At 39.3% G+C, this 25,868-nt stretch overlaps 2 protein-coding genes across 2 annotated transcripts in view; both read right to left on the reverse strand.

Annotated features, from left to right (window-relative positions):
- Positions 1-1,155: 1,155 nt before the first annotated feature.
- LOC113164911 (ras-related protein Rab-18) lies at positions 1,156-8,567 on the reverse strand. Its single transcript, XM_026364457.1, has 7 exons — positions 8,362-8,567; positions 6,350-6,405; positions 4,960-5,021; positions 4,579-4,651; positions 3,876-3,994; positions 3,373-3,439; positions 1,156-2,703 (listed from the first exon to the last, which is right to left on the reverse strand). The coding sequence occupies exons 1-7, from the start codon at positions 8,427-8,429 to the stop codon at positions 2,534-2,536; spliced, it is 615 nt and encodes a 204-aa protein (XP_026220242.1). The 5' UTR covers positions 8,430-8,567; the 3' UTR covers positions 1,156-2,533.
- Positions 8,568-8,961: 394 nt separating this feature from the next.
- itgb1a (integrin, beta 1a) overlaps positions 8,962-25,868 on the reverse strand; it is a 34,135-nt gene continuing 17,228 nt past the window's right edge. Inside the window, exons 2-16 of the mRNA XM_026364450.1 lie at positions 22,919-22,988; positions 22,497-22,582; positions 21,886-22,105; positions 21,617-21,787; positions 20,475-20,713; positions 19,952-20,107; positions 19,751-19,846; positions 19,319-19,408; positions 18,951-19,091; positions 17,853-18,055; positions 17,381-17,619; positions 17,002-17,224; positions 13,709-13,944; positions 13,333-13,499; positions 8,962-9,894 (exon numbers count right to left, since the gene is read on the reverse strand). Coding sequence (XP_026220235.1) covers positions 9,829-9,894; positions 13,333-13,499; positions 13,709-13,944; positions 17,002-17,224; positions 17,381-17,619; positions 17,853-18,055; positions 18,951-19,091; positions 19,319-19,408; positions 19,751-19,846; positions 19,952-20,107; positions 20,475-20,713; positions 21,617-21,787; positions 21,886-22,105; positions 22,497-22,582; positions 22,919-22,988 — 2,403 coding nt within the window. The 3' untranslated portion in view covers positions 8,962-9,828. The remainder of the gene's footprint in view (positions 9,895-13,332; positions 13,500-13,708; positions 13,945-17,001; positions 17,225-17,380; positions 17,620-17,852; positions 18,056-18,950; positions 19,092-19,318; positions 19,409-19,750; positions 19,847-19,951; positions 20,108-20,474; positions 20,714-21,616; positions 21,788-21,885; positions 22,106-22,496; positions 22,583-22,918; positions 22,989-25,868) is intronic.

A 25,868-nucleotide genomic window follows, 5' to 3' on the forward strand; every position in this document is an offset into this window, starting at 1 on the left:
AGTGTGTCACAACTTACTAAAGGGTCATTATTTTGCTATTGTTTTAAGAGATTTAGAGAAATTACTAAGTGAATAATCAAAACCTAGGGTCATACTAAATTGATTTGGGAATTTGGGACATATGGTGTGATATTTTTATATAGACTCAACACAGACAAATCACACAGACAACGTTTGTGAACCTTTATTAGAAGTTTATTCATGGTTTTGCAAGGACATCCTAGTCAGATGCAAAGTTACCCACATACACACCTGGAGAAGCTAGGATTAAGGGCCTTGCTCATGTGCACCACAGTAGCATTGATAAAGAAGGCCCAAGCATTGCATTTCTTTTATGATGAAAGTCTGTAGGATTCAACCGAGAGAGTCACAAGTTCACTTCTCTAATCACGTCACTGCCACAATGAGACTAGGTTGCAATTAAAGAGTCAATTCTGCATAAACTATCATTTGTAATGTACCAAATAAGAAGCTGATTCTAAAGGTGAATCTGACAAAGGTGGTGTAGCAATATAACAAAAATACATAAACTGTCAGCCCCTTGAGCAGATTGTTTTTCCAGTGTGAGCTTGAGAGAACAGGAGGACTACAGCTCAACACATGGTTAGGCAAGATTAAGGCTTCAATATGCTGTTTGCCTCAGTTGTCGTTTGACTGAGACATATTTCCAGACAGCTGCATGAAGTGTGGCAAGAGATGAGGGATATGCTACAAGGGACAAGTCCTTACTCTGGCTGCCAGCGCCCAATCCCTTTCATAATCACCCAGGAATTATACACATACCAGTCAAAGCACTGGCAGAGTGAGTTATAGCTGTGGTGGTGCTTCCTGAGAAGCCTGCCAAAAAAATGATTTAGATAGGTCACACGTCTGAGGTGTGGAGCTTCCTTGGACAGTATTTAAACACAAGCCTTTTCTTCAGAGGACAGGGAAAAGTAAAAGGCGGTGAGTGAAAAGCCATCACCCAACAGTGACATTTCCAACATGGCAATCGTGACAGCACTTTACAGAATTTAGTGGTTATCCATCATGAAGACGTGGACATTAAAGCAATGACTACAAAAGACTTATTCTTCATTATCAGTCAGTGAAGCTCCTGAGGGTGTCAACAGATAGAAATGCTCCACAGCTAAACATTAACACAAACATATTCCCTTAAAAATTACTTTATTTTTTATTACAGAGGATGTTTGTAGTGAATTATTAATACATTCAGCTTTATAATTCCTAAAACACACAATTTACAACTTGTACATGTTTCAGATGACAAAAAGGAAAGTAACTGTTTAACCTTTTGTTTTATTATACTTATTTATATTTATTTTATCTGTAAACAGTACACTTGTTTGAAATGGTTATATTTTTAGCTAAAAATATTTGTGTTTATGGTAAATCGCATGTAAAGGTCAGTCACAGGACAAGACAAAAGAATAGCAAGCAGTTTTCCATGCAATTAAAAAAAAAAATACATGCTTGATTTCTATGTCATTTTCACCATCTCTATCACAGGATCAAACTCTCAGAACTACATTTACCTGAACGTCCCAGACCACAAACCAGCACTCCACATAATACTACAAATGTGGTCATAGGCTGGGGGTATACATTTATAACCATTTCTCAGATAAAAAGGTTGGAGTACTGTGAAATTCATTAGCAAAACTTTTTCTGTGATTTTCCTGATTCATTTTAAGAGGGTCCCTTCTTCTGCACTCACTGGTGCCACCTCTTTAATTTATACACTCCTCAAAAAAACAAAAAAGGTTTCAAGTCCAACTGTAAAAGCAGTAAGACATAATTCTAAACACTAAACTATTATTTTCTGTAGAAATGAGGCAGTTTCATGACAACACTGACACACGAACCAAGCCTTTGAAAGTGGTGAGACAAAATACAGGGCACCTTGGTTTGATAAGCTTCTCCAAAAGCAGCATAACGTTCAGGGAGTGTGTCCTAGGAGGGCAGGAACACAGGACAGAGTAGAAGAAAGACACAATTTTGGAGAAAAGTTGGCCTTGCATCAATATAGAATGCTTGCTCAGGCAAGTGCTCCAAGGAAAAGAAAGCATGCTGGAGACGAGAAAAGAACCTTGGTCAAAAAGGTTTTCTATGCTTTACACATGTCTGACAAACTTCAGTTCATACATATGAACTTAACTGTTTATTACACTGAAATCATAGAGCAGACTGACAAAATAAAAACTTGTCTGAGTTTTGACTATTTACTGCATACTCAAAACAGAGGATAGAACTCACTTGAACTCAATTAATACCTATTAAGGCTGAGCTGCATTTGCATTTTAGTGCAGTGCCATCATTTGAAAGTGTGCAGAAGGTTGTGTCTGTGTGAACACACAGAGTGAGTGGTTAACCCTTTCAGCTCACTGCCATGATGTCTGAGAAGAAAGCTCATTTCAGGATAGAGAACAGTGGGAGGGGCACTGTCTGTGTACAGTATATGCATGTGTTTGAATGTGTGAGATATATTCACACATGTATGTTCGAACATGTGTGTATGCTTATTGTGCATCATCTAGACTAAGGAGCAGTAGCCACCACAGGTTCCACCGCCTGCATCTTCATCAGTGAGCTGGACTCCTCGGCCATGGTTCTCATTCTGCCATAAGCCGGGAGTCTGGATGATCTTCTCCACTAACTCCTCAAACGCACACTGAACACCATCCCTGGTCTTAGCACTCGCCTCTAGGAGCATAGAATGTCAGGTGATGAAGAGGCAAAGGGACAGGAACAGAGCAAAAAACAACACGTAGTGAGACAAGATAAAAAGAAAGATCCAGAGTGCACAGGTGCATGGAGAAAGAGCATGAAAACAAATGAGAAAAGAAAATGAGAAACAGTTGTTAATGTCTGCACCTTGACGTCATCATATTCTGGACTCACTGACTGCAGCAGTGATTGGTGGAAAATGTCTCAACAATGTGTCAAATCCAGGCACTAATAGTGGACCTTAGGAAGTTATTAGCTGACACACACTCTACAACATAATGATATCCAGGAACCTTATAATAATCATCAAAGGATAAGAAGAAAGGTATAGGCTATGCAGAAGAAATCTCTATCCAAAGCCAAATCAGAATTAATTAGGACATAACTCAAAAAAAGAGTGAAATGTTCTGTTTTTTAAAGAAAAGAACTTTTCAACTTGCCCTTTTATACAGAGCTTAACAGACAAATGTGAAAAATAAAAGTACAACTAGAATGATGATATATGAAGCTTGTGTTAGAAATAGAACTATGAAGGAATTCCTCAGCAAGTATGATGGTTATTTAAAAGCTGCTTGGCCTGTGTAATAGTCCGCAGTAACTCATGCCCAGCAGCCCTTTGTAGAGAAGGGAATCCTCCGAACTTACCTATAAAAAGCATGGAATGTTTTCTTGCAAACTTCAGTCCTTCTGCCCTGTCTAGCTCGTGGTTTTCCTAAAACAAAGAGAGGTAATAGCTTATTTAAGGTTTACCAGGCAGAGCTGTCAGCTACTGTGGTCTGTTCAGGGCACAGGAGTAAAATCATTTTCGCAGACAAAAAAGGACACAATAATTCATAATGATGTATTGTCCTGCTCTGTAAGGCATTTGTCAAAGTTAAGTTAGACCTCCCCCTCCCCCCATTCCATTGAAACACAATACATACTGTATTTGTTAAAAAGACTAGGAGGAATGGCTATGATAATATGAAATGTTTGTATCTATGTATATAGGCCATATTTTATATCATCTCATTTTTAATTCTCATTTATTTATTTATTCTTATCTTTAAACAATTTCGTTGACTTGTATATGTTATGCTAACTAATATACAACTGGTTTAAGTGTAAACACTGTATGAACTAAAAAATCAGAGCCCAAACCTGCTTACCTTATCGATTTTGTTTCCTACAAGCATTTTCACCAAGTCGTTCCTTGTACAGTACGTCTCCAGCTCATTGAGCCAGTTATCGAGCTTGGTGAAGGTTTCCCGTCGGGTGACATCATACACTGTACCAAACCAAATAAACAATTGAAAATGCAGCAGGATCAAAGTAAGAGTGATTGTCCATCTCTTAATGCAGTATAAACAAACAGGACAATATTGCAGAAAGAGAATCATTACACAAGTGCAATCCCTGCACTAGACACACACACACGTATAGTCCCAGGTAAGACTGTATAGTATTTTTAACTTGAACTATTTTTAACTTTAAAACATTTCCTGCCAAGGGTGAGCAAGAAAGGACCAACAAAGCATTCAATACAATGATACAGTATTTATTTAAAACAAATGGTTGACAAAAACAAAAGGTAAAAACAGTGCTGCAGCAGGGTGCCTTCTGTTTTTGTAAATCATTTAAGTTGTCAAATCCCATAGGCTGCAGACAAGTCTGTTTAACATAATTCCAAGATTCTTGTGCGTGTGTGTGTGTGTATGTACACATGCATACTCAAAGTATTTGAGTTTGTGTGTGTGGTGGTAGTCGCAGGAAGAAAACATTTACATTTTCAGAACCGGGGGCGTGACTCTGAACTGAAGAGGGCAAACACGCACACATTTATGCAATTGTGGTGTGAACAGCTTAGCTTACCCAGAATGACTCCCTGGGCACCGCGGTAGTAACTAGGTGTCAGGGTCCGGAATCGCTCTTGTCCAGCAGTATCCTGCAAAACACAAACACATTAGCACTACTGGACACACTTACAATGATGGCTCAAAAAGTGACATACAAGGGCAAACTCATTATCACCAAGACTCACTATTGTGTCCCTTTTTATGTGTGTAGGCAGAAACAATGTTACATAAGCGCCATCTTCTGGCGACTTGAGACTGTAGTCATAGGGGAGAAAATTTCTCTGCTCCGACAAACACACAGATTTGGGGACTACAGACATATGGCTATATGTCTGTAATCCCCAAATCAGCGTTACTGATGTATTGTGCGTGTGTATTGCTCTTGAGTGTCACTTACCCATATTGCCAACTTTGCCTTGTTACCATCCACAGAAATGGTCTTCACTTTGAAGTCAACTCCTAGACAATGAAGACAGTCACACATCCTGTCATGATGGCTTCATCTTGCTTCAATACCAATTTGATGACTATTACAGGTTTGGCCAATTGCTTCCAAGAATATTATACCATAGCGACAGGCTTTAATTATCTATGATGAACTGTCAAATACATTTCTCTAACTTCTGTTAACCCCAGCTATTCAGCCTGGTAGGATGTCCTGTATTTAAATGATGGCGCGACTGTGTATTCGTATCAGCCATAAAAGAAAGGTGGCTTGAATGTCCTAAATTGAAACCAACATACATTCACTTGAAAAAAATAAACATAAAAATCCACCACCTATAGATTGCTTATAAAGCAATAACTCAACCTTAAAAATATCTGGCAGGCCCCAAAAGAGAAGATATTTATATGAAAATAACAATGTTGTCCCACTGCCCTTCAACAAGTAAATCTCCTGTATTGCCTTTGTGCAGTGACATGATATCTATCTATCTATCTATAGATAGATACATTTGGCCTGCGTTTTAGAATCCACTGACAGATTTACCAGCTAAATGGAAACTTGTGGTGGGCTTGTTTTTACATCTCGGACTGGTGAGTTCAGTTTAAAGCCAAAGCCATGGAGGAGAAAATGGTTGTGGAGAACAGTATGTGTACCACACACACAACATAAGATCATCACACAGTCAATCACAACAGCTAGTTCTTCCTCCCCCTACCTTGGGGGCAGTGGTGGCCACATAATTAGGGAAATAAGTTTTTATTAGCACCACTGTGAAGTCCTTGAGCAAGACCCTGGAACTGCCTACACTGACAACAACACAAGATAAAATAACTGTCCAGCTGTGCTGTTATAGTCTGTTGAGTCTTCGGATCGCAGTCTATACAAAGTGATTCAGGATAGAGAACAGTGGGAGGGGCACTGTCTGTGTACAGTATATGCATGTGTTTGAATGTGTGAGATATATTCACACATGTATGTTCGAACATGTGTGTATGCTTATTGTGCATCATCTATTTGAGCAAGCAGTCAAGGCAGATGACTGCCCAATTTGAGCCTGGTTTAGCTAGGGGGGTTCTTTAAAGGGAATTTTTCCTCTTCACTGTTGCCTAGTACTTGCTCAAGTGGGGTTGATCTGTTTTCTATATAATTCTGAATACAGTTATATTTTGTAAGATCTTAAACTTAAATGCTGTGAAGTGCATCGAGATTACTTCTGTTGCGATATGGTGCTATACAAATAAAATTGAATTGAATTGAATTGACTGTTACCACCTTTTGTATAATAAAGCTTTATTTTTATTTTACTTTTTTATTAGCTGAACTTACTTGTGTTACTCACCTATTGTTGCTGCTTGTTCTGGATCAAATGTGTCATCTGTGAATCTTAAGAGAAGGCTGTGGACAATAAGATGAAAATAAGGAGATTAGGACTCATTATTAATCATTCATTTTTTCAGTAAGTCTGTTCTACACAGGTTGAGCAAACTTTTGGTATGGAATCAGGTTTACATTTGCCTTGCTCACATAACTTGATCTGTGGCACCAATCTTATCTACCTCTATACCTCATTCTATTGGTCATTTTGTCCTTCACTTGCATTACACAGAGAAGCTCTGGATGACATCACCACTCGATTACAGTTGAAAGGACAAGGTTCCCTTCTTAACTATGACTATCAAGTGCAAATGCCTTAATCGCAGTGCTGATGGTGGGGATGAAGCTTTTCCCTTAACCCAAACATCATTCTCTTATTTTCCTAATGGGCCAGCACTAGGGATGCTGCAGCAACAAGTGTTTATTATTTGAGGGCCATATAACTGAGGAGTTGCTTCAAGACAGAAAAGACAGACATGAATCATTTGTTTGTGTAAAATGAAACTTGCATATTCTTTGCCAGACAGACATCTCCTGTCTGGCCACAGCCACCCCAAGAGATCCCATATTATGCCCCTTTGTCTCCTGGAGTCTCCAAAATGTGCCTGTACATTTTCATGCTGAAACCGTTTGGATGATAGTGAGCGTCAAGTTTGAAAATGTGTGCGGACAGACCTTCTCAGACATAACTGGGTTTAGGTGGTTCTTCTGCCACCCCTGCCTCTTTGCAGATGTTACATTAGTTACGTTAGTTACTAATGTACCACACCATCGCCAAATTAATTTTGGACGAGGGGACATGTTGCAACTTACAAAAACACAGCAGCAGAGATTGATGTAGTAGCAGCAGACATAGCTGAGCTGCACTAAGATGAAATGGTGTCGGATAAACATGTTACTTTACCACTATCTAATCCACTATTGGCCATTAAAATTGTTTTAAAAGTTTCACACAATGTCCCTAGGACATTCTGACTGTCCTGCTGTGTAATTAGCCTGACAAAGGGGCAGCAGTTGGTAGAGTTGTCTATAAACCCCAGGGTTACTATTTTGATTCCTGGTTCCTCCTGGCTATATGCTGAGGTGTCCTTGGACAAGACACCGACACCCCACAGTAGCGCTGTCATCTACTGCAGCTGTCCAAACAACATTTCTCCAAGGGGATCAATAAAGTAGGTCATTATCATCATTATAACATTTCTCCTTCTCCTGCTTCAGCCTAAAAGGGGATATATCACACCAATGTCCAGATCTCTGCACTGGCTTCCTATAGCTGCATCAGGTTCATGGCTCTGACATTGCCTACAGAGTGGTCAACTCAACTGCCAACTGAAGTCCGTCATCCAGGTCTACAATCCTTCCCATGCACTGCGTTCTACCAATGAACAATGTCTGATGGTTCGTTCACCACACAGCAAAAGTTCCCAAGCAAAGCTCTTCAGCTCAGTGGCTCAATGTCACTGAGATCTCATGGGTCCATAAAGCCTCTAAGGAACCAACTTCAAAGTATATTCCAAAGCTAGCTTTAGCTTGTGTTTCTAAAGCAGTCTCACATATGCACTTTTGACAATGTTTAAAGTATCAGATCCGGACATTGTACAGAGGTGTGTGTTAACACATGCAGCATACGGCAGGACAAAGGTCTGCCGGTGCAGAAAAACTGGTTTCGACTGCAACATCCTAACCCAACTATGTCATACGTGAACAAAGATGATGTCACATACAGCTAGCGTAATAACAGCTAGCTAATCATAGCTGGTCAGCACACTAACCGCCTTATTTTAGCTAATAGCAACGCGTGTCTGACATCGAGACATTTACTTTATTTAAAATAAGGAACATTATAGCTGAATATGCGTTACCGTAATACGTTACATTCCCCTTGATTACCTTTTGAACCTCACTTTATTTCGCTGGCTGCTAAGCTAACACTAGCTAGTAAACGTAATCAGTTTCTTGGAGATAACTTCCGCTTACCTGGACTTCCCAACGCCACTTTCCCCTATTATCAATATTTTTAACGTTGTTAGTATATCCTCTTCCATTTTCCACTTACGGTGAACGATGTAACCCAATGAATCCTGTTTAAAGTCACAGCTTGAGATAAACTGCGTTCTGGTGTGAGGCTCTGCATTTCTTTTGCATTACGAAGCCTCACTCCAACCTTATCCGGCGTGACTTCCGGTTGGCAGCTCTACATGAGTTTATTTAGAATTACAGTTCAGCTAAATGTAAGTTTTTAGACTCCTCAGATTATTCAGACATTGCTTGATGACAGATTTGTACATTATTGGCAAGGTCTGCTATGTCTTGCTAAGATGATTGTTTAACTTCAAAGCTGTAAAATAACAACAAAAAAAAAAATATTTAGTAAACTAAAAAGTGTGGACAAAGCAAAATATGTTTCATTTTTAATTTCTTAGATATTTCACTGTCACCGCGTTGATAGTTTCATACATTATTTGCAATGTCTGAACCTGCTGCATGATTATTGTGATTATTCTGAAGTACTCAAGATTCATTCTCTTTGAACTACGTACAAATACCTGGATATGTTGTTATACAGTAAAACATAGCTCTCACACAGTGTATTTTATAACTCATAAACAGCACAGGGAGGGAACACAGTAATGAAATAAAAGGCACTTAGAAAACAATACTGCATTCAGAAGCATCTGAAATCCAAAAATGAAAAAAAAAAAAAACGGACACTGAGTTCACTGTGTATTTAAAAATGAACACAGGAACCGAGGATGTGTAATAAAGTTCCTGCAGTGAGCTAATACAACACTGCTTCATAGTCTGCTAGTTGCTATAATATGCCTAACAAATCAAATGTATGCATCTGTATACAAGGCCATTATGATTAATGATCAATTAATCATTAATACAAGACATTTAGTCCTAAAAGAACAAAAACACTACTGAAATAGTTCACAATCTATTTTTGTTAAATAGGATTCAATATTTCCCATAGCAGTTGTTTTATATATATATATATATATATATATGTACACACAAATAAACAAACAAATGTGCTACTATGGCTGAAAATGTACATATTACGCTCAGGTCCTGTCTGGAACACATAGAAAGTCAGTACACAAGGAGACAAGGCAAGGGACAGGCAGCGTAATAGTCTGAGAGAGAGAAACAGAGGGTGAGCGATGTGTTGTTCAATACTGTCCATGCATCAACTTCCACAGATATGCATCTTAAAAAGTGTATAAACATATAATATGCTGTACAGCTTAACTACAACAAATTCATATAGATCATAGGTGTTTAGAAAAGTGTAGATGCAGTGGCTGAATCATACATTATAATCATAAACCAACAAGAAGTAATTTCATTAATTCCACTACAAGTTCTCCCGGAACACAAACAATCTAAATACTGCCGTCAAATACTCTGGAGTGGAGGTCCTTGAAAACTATGATGCCATCATTTCCCTTCGTATTTGGGGTTGACCACAGTGGTAACAGCACTTTTGTAGATAGGATTTTCACCCTAAAAAGTGAAAGTTCAAGACAAATTTAGGAAATCTCACAGAAAAAACAGGTTGTCCTCAGACACAAAATAGTTCTATGTGCTTCATTTGCTGTCATTAATTTAGCTCATACATAGCCATGCCTTTGATGGTAAACATCAAATATCAGGAGTACAAATTTGTCGTCCCATTTATTAAAACTTACTTCCTACCTTTACCCAGTTTGTGAGCTGGTCCCACCAGGGGGAGAGGAACTGGAACACGGGACCTGTTGTATGCTAATGTTAAAGATGCCTACAGCTCCACTGCCCTCCCCCCTCTGGGAAAGTCAGATCACGACCTGGTACATCTCCTCCCACCACCACCACACTTTGGTTCAGATGCAGCCTGCCACCATTAAAACTGTAAAAAGGTGGACAGAGGGGGCACACTTTGCCCTGCAGGGTTGCTTTGATGAGACAGATTGGAAGACTCTTATAGTTAGAGATGGATCAGGTGACTCTGAACCATCTCTTAGTTATGCTGATATAGGTTAGTCTGCTGGGGGACCTCTACTGATACACTGGGCTCCTCTCCTCTCTCCTTTCTCCTATATTAATCCAAATGCCACCATTGCATGTCATTAACTTTGTGTCTTCTCTCTCCTGTAGTTGTGTTTCCTTCTCTCTGTCTCCCTCTCTCTGTACTTTTCTGCAGGTATCCTCGGCCCTGAGCTGTACATCTCCAGAATCCAGTTCATCTGCCCAATGTTCTTGCTGCTTGTTGTTCTTTTTGTCGCCTGCTGTTTCTTCTCTCTTCTCTTTCCACTCACCCCAACCGGTCGAGGCAGATGGCCGCTCACTGTGAACCTGGTTCTGCTGGAGGTTTCTTCCTCTAAAGGGAGTTTTTCCTTGCTCAAATAGGATTGTTGGGTTTTCTGTATAATTTTTTGTATAAATATTTTCTGTAAGGTCTTAAACCTTACACTGTAAAGTGCCTGGAGATAACTTCTGTTGTGAATTGGCGCTATACAAAGCCCACCTACAGCTCCTCAGTCCCTTCTCCACACGACTCAGCTACCACCCAAATTAGCTCAGCTGAGCAGGTGAGAAGAGAGCTGTACAGGCTTCACCCCACAGCCCAAGGGTGCTGAAAGCCTGTTTGTCTAGACAAGCCTGGGGGCTTAGTGAGGATCATGATTTTTGAATTCTCCAGTGCATTCAACACCGTCCGGCCTGCACTTAACACTCCCCTGATTTCATGGATCATGGACTACCTCACCAACTGTCCACAGTATATCTGCCTGCAGAACTGTGTCTGACACTGTGGTCTGTAGCACAGGTGCTCCACAGGGGACAGTTCTGTCTCCATTTCTCTTCATCCTGTATACCTCAGACTACTACTACTACTGAGGAACAACTCAGAGTCCTGCCATCTTTAGAAGTTCTCTGATGACTCCGCCGTTGTAAGGTGTATTAAGGGTGGAGATGTCACAGAGTACCAGGGAGTGGTGGACAACTTTGTTGACTCAGCAGCACAGTGCAAAAAGGTGCAGAGCTGGATGTACTGTCTGAGGAGACTCAGGTCTTTCAATGTCTGCAGCACCATGCTGTTGATGTTTTATAGTCTGTGTGTGGTCAGTGTCATCTTCTATGCTGTGGTCTGCTGGGGCAGCAACATGAAGGTGGCAGACACACTAACAGTCTAAACAAACTGATCAGGAGGGCTGGCTCTGTTCTGGGGGTGGAGCTGGACCCTCTACATGTTGTAGCTGAGAGGAGGATGCTGTCCAAACACCTCTCAATCCGGGACAATCCCTCCCACCCACTGCACAGTGTGTTGGTTGGACAGAGGAGCACATTCAGCCAAATGTTAAAAGCACTATACAAATAAAATTAAACTGAATATTTATGTTGGTGTGGATCTTTCCTGTTTGTGGTTCTCTTTTTTTTCTGTCTGTGTTGAGAACAATTTCCCTCTGGGATTAATAAAGTTTTTTGAATCTTGAATCTTTTTGTCTTCAAAAACTGAACAAGTTTTGTGCACACTTACACACACACATGCAATTGTTCGAACCATGAAGACGAATTCTATTTACAAATATTATAGAATTTAATGTTGTTGGTTTAGAAGAAGGAAAAAAAAGGTGAGTAGAGGCACGGAAATGCATGCAAACTCAAACCATGCAGGAAAATCAGGAGGAAAGAAAAGGGAATGCAGACTTATAGGACAGCTGCTTTATGTCCATAGTGGGGGTTCTGGAATTGATTAATGGGACTCTTGTATATGGGGTTTTCTTGCTGTAGGTGGAGAATGAGGACAGAATAGAGTTCATCAGGAAAAAAAGAACAAGAGCACAGAAACTATACAATATTAACCCTTGGAAGCATGCCCACCCCATTCTTCACATAGTGATTTGTGTCTTTTTTGTCACTAATGTGATTTTCTCTGAGCCACCTGGACATATAGTATATATCTGTGGCCAATCTTACACACCTACTTACAGATATACTATAGTAGCATTAGTTTAGATTATTAGATCACCTGTCTGTTTACGACTGAGCTCTGTTACTTCAAACAAAGACTTGAGTTTTGGGGCTCAATGATAAGTGTTGCTATTGGTCTCATTTAGCAATGCATTTAAGCATTTAAAGGCATAAACTTTTTTTAATGTATTTTCTATTCTCAACCTGTGAATAGCCAATGTTCACAGAGAGCATCCACTGCTATTACACCAAGGTTGTTATTTAATTTCATTTGCTAAAAGCAAGTTGGCTTGTAAGGATATTATAATTCTGTTCCAATTGTACCATATTCCAAGAGTTAATAGGAAGAAGGTAATTTCTGTTACTGTGTGTTTAAAAGTGTTTTTGGATGTTTTGTCTTGTCAATATTGTAAGGAAACCCAAGTCAGTTAGACTCTCAAAAACTGTTTTACAGAGATTTCCATAACTTATAGGGATGTGGAGCTACAGGCTGCCCTGCCTATGATAATAATAAAGATGACAACAAACAGAACAGGGGCAGTGTTGATTGTGGACATCAAAACCTGCAAACACTGTGGGAGTGACAAAATAACACCACTAGGTGGAGGCATATTTTTACAAATAAAGTTCTACTGACTCTTTCTATCATGTTGCTCTTGGCTTAAGATGCTACAGAGGGGGAGGTATAAAGAAAGGAGCTATGGGCACTCCCCAGAAAAAGTCCACTTAATGTCAGACATTTTACTTTTTATTTTGAGCACCATTCAAAAGCAACAAAATCTATCCATGTCTGTGGCTGTGAGAATGCAAGGAATGTGAGCAAGACATTTGTAATAGTATCAACAAGTCTGTGAATCTCATCTGCTGCTAAGAAAAATCTTGTGGCCAAACAACACCTGTTTTTCACTTCAAAAAACTGATCTTCAGCCATAAATAAACAAATATTTATCAGGCTCATCTTTCTCAGAGGCATTTCCAGTTCCAGACACTCACCGTATCCCATTTGGCATTCATCTTCTCTTTCTCAAACTTGGCAAACTCTCTTCTGTCGTGAATGATCATCAGCAGCTTCCAGATGAGCAACAGGGCTAAGCCAATCAGGACAATGCCGGCGACCACACCAGCAACGATTGGGATGATGTCAGGACTAGGAGGACAGTCTGATACACACAAAGGTGCAGCTTGTGTTTAGGCAGCTTTAAATAACAAAACAGTATGAAAAACCCACATCCATATCCATAACACACATACATACACATTAATAAATAATCTATTTTTGTAACCCAACCAATATAACCCCTGTAATTAGCTTTCTCTGTTACAGAATCCTACCACATCTTGGTTCATGGGAGGGCATCGGGCTCCTTACCCAGTGTCTCCACCACATGGACTTCTTTCTCCGTGTTGTTGTTGACAGCGTAGGTGTAGTAAAACCAGCAGTCATTAGCATCCCTCTCCTTGCAGTGCATCACAGGGTAAGAGGAATCATGGGGCTGGGGCAACTTGTCTCTGTCCTTCACTTTAATTAGCTTGAAGTAGCTGCAGTGTCGCTTACATGTGTCCTTCTTCTCACCTGTGCCGAACACCTGGCACTGGACGCACTCTCTTGAGAGAACACATTCTTGTTAGTAATGACTTTCCACACTTGCTCTGCTGTTAAAAGGTTTCACAAACAGCACATACAGTACAGTATATGTAGTTGTGAATGTAAGCTGATCTTGTTGTATATACTGTACCCAGGTTTTGAGATATCTGTCTCTAAAATCTCTATTTTAACCCCACTACAACTGAGGTGAATGGAGTCACTTTCTCTGCATATTGACAATGGTATTTTAAGAACATTCAACATCATCTTCTCTTTATAGAAATGTCCTCCTCTGGACGAGAGATTTGACACTTTCAGTCTGACACGGGGACAATATAATGAGTTCCCATTTACAGTAAATTCACAGAAAGATATAATGATATCCTTGAATAGTGTAAACAATGCTTAATAAAAAATATCTGTGTGATCAGATTTGGAGGCACAAATCCTGGACTGACATCACGCTATGAACTTTTAGAAGCAAAGGTCTTGTTTTTAATACAGTGGGTTTTTTTTGTTTGAAAAATATAATGAAAATTATGAAAAAGCAGGTCTTAATATTGTGCAAATACAACTTTAGGTAAACAGCAGCATATAGATTTTTCATTGTAACATTATTAGTTTAAGATAAATTAAGCCAAAAAATTGTGCTATTACTAAGTGGTGTCCTGCAAACAATGTGAGCTGCATAGACAATTGGGCTGATTAGAAGAGACGGCATACCATCCCACTTTAGATGGTGCGTCTTTACTATCTAGAAATATGGCTGAGTTTATTAGACAACCTACACCCTGACATCTCAGAGTGGAGCCTAGGACGCAGAGATGCAGTCTTACTCTTACAGCTGTCAACCCGTCAAAACTACCAAAATCTCACAGAGACAGTGTCTGCTCCCCAACCACCTAAATTAGATATATCAAAAACCTACACAAGAGGAATGATTCATAGGAAATTAATAAAAATAAAGACGCTTTCTTTCACAGAACAAAATAAAAACAAAACAAACAGATGTGGACTGCAACTGTTAGTGAATGATTTGATAAGTGACTATCAAATGGACTTATTTTGTCTCAACTAAACCTGGCTGTAGCAGAATAAATATGTCCTTCTGAATGAGTCAACCCTCCCAATTCATGTTACAGTTTTTCTCAATAGCTAAAACACTACACCCTATTGTCTGAACCAAATGCTCAGTTGCCTGAACCCACTGATTGAATCAATCACTCTTTTGGCAAAACCATAAGCACTTTTACCTGTTTAGACACAACTTGCCAACACATTTTCATTGTGATGCACCTGTGCTGCTTAATGGTGAGCACAGGTGACAAAAGTCAAACACAATTAAAGCACAGGTGTCACCACCTGAACACAACAACTCAAAACTGAGTTGTTTACTTCATACATAAAAGAAATCTCTAGAAATGGCTTTTTCCACCTTAGAAACATTGTTAAAATTAGGAGCATCCTGTCTCAAATTGATGCTGAAAAACTGGTCCATGCATTTGTTACTTCCAGACTGGACTGTTGAAATTCACTACTGATAGGATGTCCCAATAACTGCTTAAAAAGCCTCCAGTTAACCCAAAATGCTGCAGCCAGAGTTCTGACTGGACCCCATCCGTCTGTGACAGCGACGCCTCCCTCCCATATTTGCTGAATGACTTCTACACCCGATTTGAGGTACAGGTAAAGAATAACGCGACAGCCAAGAAATCCACCCCTCCCTCAAATGATCAGGTGCTCTGTCTATCCACAGCCGATGTGAGGAAGACTCTTACAGAATCAACCCACAGAAGGCTGCTGGTCCAGACAACGTTCCTGGCAGGGTCCTCAGGGAATGTGCAGAACAGCTCGTGGATATCTTCACTGACATCTTCAACATCTCCCTGAGCAGCGCCGTTGCTCCTACGTGCCTCAAGTCAACGGACATCACGGACATTTACACAAGCTGCATCCGCAAAGCTACCTGCATTGTGGACGACCCCACCCACTCCTCACACCCAATCTTCACACTTCTGCCATCAGGGAAGAGGTTCCGGAGCATTCAGACCCTCACAACCAGACTATTGAACAGTTTCTTCATCAGGCTCCTCAACACCATAACAACAAACTGAACTGAGCACACACATACACACACACACTGGATTTGATGCTGCCTATTTACAAACTGTTATAATGTTTACATGCCTTTATTTTGCATAAATCATTTGACCTTGCTGTTCTTGCACATCATTTCCACCATTGTTTTTATAGTACCTCAGATGTAAATTGTACATTTCAGCTACTGGTTGCTGCTGTTTTGTGTTTTGTGTTCTGTTTTTGCACTGTCTTCAGATGTCTGTCTGCACTTTCTCTTTGTGTTATTGCACTGTTTGGACTAGGTTGCACAGGATGCACTTTATGTGGCTAGGACAACTTAGCAGTCCTCAGCTCCATGTTCTGTCTTGTTAATGTCTTATGTAGCACCATGGTTCTGGAGAAACGTTGTCTCATTTCACCATGTACTACTTCAACTATATGTGGTTGGAATGACAATAAAGCTTCTTGACTTGACTTGATTTTTCTGCAGGTATCCTCAGCCTTGCAGCTGTAAATCTTCAGAATTGACCTGCCCAATTCTTTTGCTGCTTATTGTTGTTTTTGTTGCCTGCTGTTCTTTTCTCCCTCCTCTTTCCATTCACCCCAACGGGTCGAGGCAGATGGCCTCCCACCGTTAGCCTGGTTCTGCTGGAGGTTTCTTCCTCTAAAAGAGAGTTTTTCCTCTCCACTGTTTCCTAAAGCTTGCTCAAATGCTCTGTAGGATCTTAAACCTTACACTGTAAAGTGCCTTGAGATGACTTCTGTTATGAATTGGCACTATACAAATAAAATTGAATTGAAAAATTGAATTGAATCTGCCTATTACTAAGACCCACTAAAACTGCAACTACGTTTTTACACAAAAAACATGACTGTAAGTAAAGATAGATTTAAAATCTTAATAAAAACTTTGCATATGACAATACACCAAAGGTATATACCAAATATTCCAAATTAAAATTTTTTTGCACAGTGACACGTCTTTATTTTGAACTTACTTGTTCTCAGCGCAGACTCCTGGACAGGTAGGGCAAGTTTCACAGGTGGGCCCCTGAAATTTGGCATCATTGCACTTACAGGTGCCACATTCACATATTCCTCTGCCATTACAGATCTGCTTGTTACTGGCCATACAGGTGCTGTTGTCCAGAGAACAGTCACAGGCACTTCCTGTCCACATGGGGTCGCACACACACACTTTGCACTCACAGCGTCCATGTCCTCAGGAAAGGAAAAGAAATGAAATCTTTAATAAACATTGTCTTTTTATAAATACCATCCTTTGTACTGCACTAACTAAACCTATATGCTGAAATCTTTAATTCAGAGACAAACTTTCCAATAGCTTTTTATTCTTTGTTTTACTGACATACTCACCTCCACATAGTTTGTTTCCAGAGCGGTCACAGTTAAAGTTGTCACACTCGCAGTACTGGCCGCTGTACCTTTCCTCAGGGTTATCTCTCTTCTTGCACTCACATGTGCCGCACACACAGTCTCCGTTGTTGCTGCAGATATCAGTACTATTGTCTTTACGACAGGTGCGGTCCATGTCCTCTGTAGCCACGTCGTTGCTGCTGCATTCACACTGTTTGCCCACACGTCCTTCATTACACCTAAGATGAAGGGAGAGGCTGTTATTCTTGTTATCAACTTCGACCACTAATAAGACAAGAATGGATTGTTATCTGTTAAGATTGGCACACTCATTCAGTTGCATTGACCCTTTGCATAAACACAGAAATTTGGAAAAAAAATCTGAAGCAGTAAAGTTTGAAAAAAACGAATTATGTGTCACTGTGAAAACTTTTTGCTGTAACATAAAGTAAAGATTGTAATGTTCACAGACCTGCAGGCTCCACACTCATTGGTCCCATTACCAAAGTGGCAATCTTGACTGTTCTTGACACTGTACTTTTGGCATTCACAGTCACAGATGAAGTTGAGCGTAATCTCTACCTCCTCTGTGAATCCCAGGGGTTTTATCTTAATGGTCTCAGGTTTGCCTTGTTTTGGACAGCCCTTAGATGTGACACTGATACTAAACGTGACCTGTGAGTGTACAGTAAAGGAAGCAAATATGGCCGAGTAAAATGGCAGAATTCAGAATTAACATCCACTTCAATAAACAGTCAATAAACAGATTTCCACACTATGTCATTAATAGATGTGTGTTCTGGTACAGGGTAGCAAAACTAAAATGACTGAAATATGTATATATACATTATGTAAGTAAACTGAAAAAAGAAAATTATTCTTTGCCCATGCTATGTCTTGCTATTTACCTATTACTTAATTACCTAGTTACTTCTTTTTTAAAATTCTATTCTATTCATTTTTATATTACTAGTAATGACATATTAGTGTTAATATGTATTAGTACTAGCTACTGTCTGCCATTGTAGGCGGTGCTAAATCTGATGTCTATGTGGATTCTAAAAATTCTCCGTAATATTCTGATTCTTTGCTGTAAAAGCCCTTTACCTACCTAAATTTGTATTTCAATTTTTACCACTCAGCTAAGGTTATATGTTCCAAAGTCTACAAATGGGAAATTCATATAGTATCATGCCAAAATAAGTGATAATAAAGAAAACTAAAGAAGAATAAAGTTCATTTAAAGGCAAGCATTTATGACTAGTGAAAAAACAACAACAAAAAAGAAATGAGGCATACAAATGTGCTATATACTGTATTATATAAGTTCAGAATCTGAATTTTTAAAAACTGGGACATAGATTTAACATTTATTGTTCAAATTACAATCCAGGATAATGAGAAACTATTTATATATTGTATGGACAAGAACAATAACGTTTAACAATAAAGTTGAAAAAGTGTTATTAAGTCAGCAAACTGAAATAGAATTATACTGTTCATATTAGCTATAATCAGCCTAAGCCTCTGTTGGTGACATACTACAAAAAGGTTATTTTCCTATCCTCACCTGATCTCCAATAGAGATATTGGAGCACTTCCGTCCGTTTTCACCCTCACTAACCACTCCGTTCTTACAGTGGGATATATAAGATATGGTCACTCCCTCTGGAAGCTTGCTGTTCTCCAGAATAACCTCGGATGAGAGAGACTGCAAAAAACAACCCAAAAAACAACAACATGAATGTTATTTCCTGCACAGGAATGTCATCTGGTGGCTTTGTTTGGACACTGAGTATTAAACGGAAATACAGTACGTGTTTGGAAAAAGCTTTTGACTCTTCCAACTCAGTCATAATGCTGAATGTGGTCCATGTGAGGAAAGAATAACAATCAAAGTTTTATAAAATAGAAGTTTATATTGAAGAAAGTACTTACATTATAAGCATCTATAATAAGGTTGATTACATTGCTAGAGTTGGCAGACAGAGTCCCCACTGCTGACTTTGGTATCAGATTCTTCAGTTCCTGAGGAGAGAGCAAACGTTTCATGTACAGCAATATCAAAGTTCTCTTCATCTTGTCATCTCTGGGATCCTTCATGATCAGTAATACTTTTCTGTGAAGTTTTCTGTTCCAATTCCAACACACAAATGCACTTAGAGCCCACACAGTAAATACTGGATTAATAATTTCATTCAATTTTGACTGACTTTGAGAGATTAACCAAACCTCAACCAATATATAGGTTACTGGTAACTTTGATTTGATTTCAGACATGAACTGACAAGTAACAAGATGACAGAAAGTAGGAATAAACAAGTGTATAATAATGTTGAAATGTGAAAATGTGGACTGATGGGAACTAACTTGGTAAACAGGCTGGAACTCCTCTGTGACTGCAAAGATAGTCTGAATGTTGTTGTCACTTAGCTTCTGGACGAGGTGAGCAATAGAGGGATAGTCCTTAAAAAGCAGATCATAGAGAAAAGTCTCATTTGTAACATAACACAGTCAGCACAAGTCGTGGTATATGACTAAAGCTAATCACTGTAACACTGAGCTGCTTACATAATAGTGGCTCATTGTGTAAACATTGTTCTCCAAGTGGCATTTCCCATCATTAGGCAGTACAATACCACCCAGTTTTCCATCTCCAGCAAAGTGGAAGCCTGCATCAGTTGAGAACACCAGCAGACGGGTCACATTCCTCCAACCAATTTGCTCCTGGTGAATAAGCAAGCAAGATTTAAAATAGTATTAAAAAACAATTTGCTACCAGCTTTATAGCACTATAAAAAAAAATAAAGCAAAGGTCTGTGGTGTGAAAATCTCCTACCAGGAGCCCAATAAAATGATTTTTATTTGTTTAATGATTATCTGTATTTCTCCATGCAGGTGATGCAATTGTGAGAAAATAAAAAAAAACCCTGCAATTCTCAGTATAATATTTATATTATGCTGAGCATAATATTTATGTTACAATATTTATATTATGCTCAGCATAATATTTTTGTTACAATATTTATATTATGCTTAGATTATATATTTGCAGCAACATCACTCAACACTAACAGCATCTTTTTCTGCTTACCCCACACACAGCAACTTGCATGATCGCGTCAAAGCCCCCCTCTGGAGAGTCTAGGTTTCCAGAGATGTGCTGCTGGCCTACTAGGGTGTTGAACTTCTTGCCGTCACTGGTCAGCTTCAACACGTTTTTATAACTGAAAGGGCTGGTGCAGTTCTGATCACCTGTGCATGGGTTCAGCAGCTTGGCTGGAGTAGTGCTGATATATGGCATAACAGTCTTCTCCACAAAGGAACCGAAACCTTTGAAAGACAGATAGGCTCAGAAGTTAATTTGACTAGGTGCTTGGCTTGAGACTGAGTGCTCTAGTCAATGTAATATTAGTGTAGTGTATATCTAAAGGTGTTAAATAACATGATCATTATTTATTATTATAAATTAACCAGCTTTCATTACATTAATTAGTGGAAATCACATGCAATATTTGTTTCACAGCAACTTTAAACGTCTAGTTTTGGCTCCAACAGAAGCCAGTTCATCATTTTAGCTGCAGGACTATTGCTTTTTTTTCCAGTTTAAAGTGTTGTCTCTTAAGTTACCTGAGAAGATTATAGTGGGTAGGTAGGTAACAGAACACCTACACCAGTAATATAACATTAAATTAAGACTTCTGCACAAGAGATTGTTCAAATGATGCTGACATAGATTTCCAATAAGTCCAAATTACTTATTTAAAGAACTAATAAATCTAAATCAGTTAAGCTAAGACATAAGTTTACACAGCATACAATATTTAATCAAGACAACATTTAGTTGTGTCAGGACAACAAATTTCATTTGTTGGCTGGATGAAAATTAAAGGGCAGTCATTTGACTTATAAGTTTGGTTGAAACAAGTACAGTACAGTGTACCAGCTCTGTGCCTTATGTGTAACGGCACTTCAACTTCTGTGTCCTACTTTTTAATCAGATAGGGTGAGTAATGAAAGTAAATTTCCACTTAATGTAATGTATTACCTTTGCTGATGTCTATATATCTATATGAGTAGTAAAGTAATCTAATTAGTAATTTGTAATGAGTATGTAATGGAAAATGTTGTGTTTACTTAAATAGAATGTAAGCGTTGCTTGAATTTGTCTTATTTCCCCTTAGCAACAATGATGGGAACTTAATGTGCAGGACAAGATGCAAATAACATCCTAACCTATCCTGAAGTCAGAGGTGATCTTTTGCATCTCTAGCATTAGACTGGTTCCCAGGTTCTTGACGTTCTCCAGATCATCCTTCATGGAGTAGGACAGATCCATCAAGTAGTACAGGTCAATGGGATAATCTTCTGCTCGTTTGAACGTCAACTTAAAAGACTGGGGCTCACCTACATAAAGTTACCATATTTACAAAAAACAAATTTACCACAGTATCTATTCAAAAGAAATAGATGCTGAGAATGGCTTCAGAGGAATGTGTTTTCACCAGATCGAAGGGTGAGGCTGAGTTTCTGAGGCTGGATTTGAGTGATGTCTTCTGGCTTTAGTTTCTCTGGTCCCTTACTGCGATCTGTCACTTTTTTATTCTTGAGGGTCACCTGTTCCCCACGCGGGTTCTCAATCATTGAAATAGTACAGCCCCTTTTCATGAGAGACTGCAGCTCATCACAGTGGGTTGACACGGTCTCACCCTGTTTCAGAAAGTTCTTAGAGTAATAATAGGGAGAATTAAAGGGAAAATCCATGTAAGTACTAAGCACTATGCAAGCTGTTGTACAATGTTTTTGTGGCTCTAAAACAGCACGTTATCACATTATCAAGAATAAAAAGAAACCTCAATGGTCACCTTAAGGTCATCTTGACTATAATTTGGACACTGTTTAGGTTTATAACTTGATACATGCGTTACAAACAGGGGAACTGCATGCCAGACACATTTCCCTCACTTGCATCTCTGTCCCTCCCATTAAAGATGTAAGAAGATAGGCAAGGAAAGGACTTGGAATTGTGATTTTGTTTTCCATTATTTTTTAAAATGTCAATAACTAAAAAATTTATCAACAGGTTTGTATTTTGCGACTGCTTCAATTCATGTACCGGGTCTTTACACCAGCCACATTTGGCTCCAGCCTGAATACACTCCCCACAGTGTTTGGCGTTTGCATTTATGCACTCGTTCACCTCTGGAAAATAGAGAGAGAAGAAAACAAAGTTAAAGGAAGCACTGATATGGCAAGGCAAGTAGCCTGTTAATCCCCACTTCATGAGGAGCACTGTGAGGCTTGATGATAACTAAAGCTAATCTGGAGGACTGGAGAATCTGCCACCCTGTTCTTAGAGATGTGCATGTGAAGCTCCACTGGTTCTGGTCTGTTAGAAGTAACCGGCCTCTCACTCCTGGGAGGGACAGCGCTATAAAAACTGTTTACTGTTTACTGTGCAAGTCAACATCAATGATGTGACAGCAGTGTGTATGGCAACATTGCTTAACAAAATGAGACACAACTGTGAAATCTTACCTTTCAGAGCATTACTGTAACAAAAGACAACGTGTAACAATGTGGACATCAAGAGCAGCTTCAGATCCATCTGAAAATACACAACACACACACACACACACACACACACACACACACACACACACACACACACACACAGACAAGAAAAAAAGAAAAGACTGTCTATTACATATAGACACAAAAAGTGCTTATGTTGTTTAGAAAAGCCAAATCCCATTTGTGACTAGGTCCTTGTTAACAATTGCAGCTGGGGTGTTTGGAGGCCTTAATGCTTAGATTGATAATTTCCTGGACAAAGGGGTTCAGAGGAACAGAGATGACAAATAGAATCTGTAAATGGCCTGGTTATAATTGTAGATAATAAATTATCTAGTGGCAGAAACCTTAGCTATTCCGAGTGAGCTAATTCAATTCAGACCACTTTCACATGCAATATGTCTGCGGCACGCTCACATGCACACGCACGCACACACGCACACACACATACACACATACACACACAGTGTCATCATTTTGCTCCTGATTTCGATTGCAGGCAACAGTACTTTTTACTTTAAATAGCTTTCACTCCCTTGAGTAAGCCCCACTTCTGCATGTATATTGATCCGTTGTCTGTGTGCAGGCCTCTCTTTTCTGCAAAACTGATGCATATTATCTTACTGATAATGCAAAGGCTGAAGGGCCTTTCTCCAAAGATTTTATATTGTATTGTATATTGTAACAAGAATCAGCAATGCAGCAATTGCTTCAATTGCATTTATAAATTCTGTTGTACGCTGCAAGTTTGACTGCACACTAAAACTGGCCATGATTTACTAAGTGATTGCTTAGACACATTTTTTGAGACTGTACCTTATATTCTCAGAACAGTACACACAAATTCATAATGTCTCACCAAATTCCCAAAACATCGTATTTTATACAATATTTCCAAAACTAAGTAATGTTGACTGTGGTCCCCCCCCTTAAAAACCTTTTTTACATAAGGATCACAAAAGACACAACCAATGTATACATTGGCATATTTGTATTCATTCATGTACTACACAGTAAATAAATAAACAAAAATACGCCTAAGCATCCCATCTTTGGTCTGGATCAGGCCAGAGAATCTCATCAACATCACAGGCTCTAGTCAGGCAGCGGGGTGATAAAATCCTCTTGCATGCCTGATCAACCCCTGGCACGCATCTACTGACATGTCTAGCCATGCTTTTTCCATAACCTGAATGAGTTGAACAAGAATATAATGTTCTCAGTCATACACTGTCCACCACCATACTAAAAAAACTCTTCTATCGGGTTTGTAAAGGGAGAGTATGCAGACAGAAAGATATTTGAAAACCTTGGCTTATTAGTAAACTAGTCACATAGCAGCGTGATGGAAGCTGACGTTAGAGTAGTGAGGCTACTCTGGCTGTGCTGCTTCCCTGTGGTCCAACTGGAACATATACTCTCTTAGATCATCAAGGAAAGCATATTGTTATACTGTTCTAGAATGGCATGGTAGTGGAGAACCCTTGTTGGCTGACGGCCGCGCACATAGTGACATTCTCTAGTTTCATAGGAAACAGACCAGCCTTCAAAGATTCTCTGCAAAACACATGAAATACAGTAGAGTAAATCACTACCCTTAGCACAGCTCAAGGGATTGCAAATAGCAGCATAAACTACTATACTATGATGGTACACAATATTTCATACAATATCAAAACTCATACCTGATCATATTCCACTCATTGGTCTTTTACTCTGTCACTTTCGTTCGAAAGGCCTCTTTCATGCAAAACCGAGATCCTCCGACTAGCAGGTGGTCGTCTCTGTGTCCTACAAAAATCTATCACACTTCATCAAAATTGAAACATACTGAGACTTTGAACTAATTTCACTCATCTCTTCTGCAAAGTCATCAACTTGTACATTAGACCCTATACCGACACACTTTCTAAAACAGTGCCAGAAATAATAAAACCCCAGCTGAAAATCATAAATTCTTCACTCAGCGGTGGGTATGTTCCAAAATCTTTTAAATTAGCAATTATTAATACGCTTATTAAGAAACCCCCCCCCCCCCTGTCAGCTGCCCATTTATCAAACCTCCCCTTTATCTCCAAGATTCTCGAAAATATAGTAGCGGGGCAGCTATGCTCGTATCTAAATAGAAATAACATACACAAACTCCATCAGTAAGGATTTAGGCCTCATCACAGCACAGAGACAACACTTGTTAAAGTAGTAAATGACCTCCTATTGTCCTCTGATCAGGGTTGCGTCACTATGCTTGTGTTACTCGAACTCAGTACAGCTTTTGACACCATGGACCATAGTATTCTCAATCACAGATTAGAAAATGTTGTAGGAGATCCTAATTGACTGATTGTTATCAGTATGTAGATCTAAATAGTGATTACTCCACATGCTCTCCAGTGGAGTTTGGTGTTCCACAGCGTTCAGTTTTAGGCCCACTGCTTTTTTCCCTCTACATGCTTCCCCTGGGCAACATTATCCGTAAGCATGGTATGTGGTATGGTATGGTATGTAACTCTAGATGGCCTTTCTGTTCTATCTAGTGCAACAGTAAAAGACCTTAGTGTGATTCTTGATTTCAGTCTTTCATTTGAAGCTCATGTAGATAATATCACCAGGACAGCTTTTTTTCACCTCAGAAATATTGCCAAGATAAGGAATATTTTGTCACTAAACGATGCAGAAAAATTAGTCCATGCTTTCATCACCTCTAGGTTGGACTACTGTAATGCCTTACTGTCTGGCTGTTCAACCAGGTGCATAAACAAGCTTCAGCTGGTTCAGAATGCAGCAGCGAGAGTCCTCACTAGAACCAGAAAATACGAGCACATCACCCCTATCTTATCTACTCTTCATTGGCTCCCTGTGAAATTTTGCATTGATTTCAAAACACTACTTTTGACATTTAAAGTATTAAATGGTC

Source organism: Anabas testudineus, chromosome 2, assembly GCF_900324465.2.
Source record: "Anabas testudineus chromosome 2, fAnaTes1.2, whole genome shotgun sequence".
Lineage (NCBI taxonomy): Eukaryota > Metazoa > Chordata > Actinopteri > Anabantiformes > Anabantidae > Anabas > Anabas testudineus.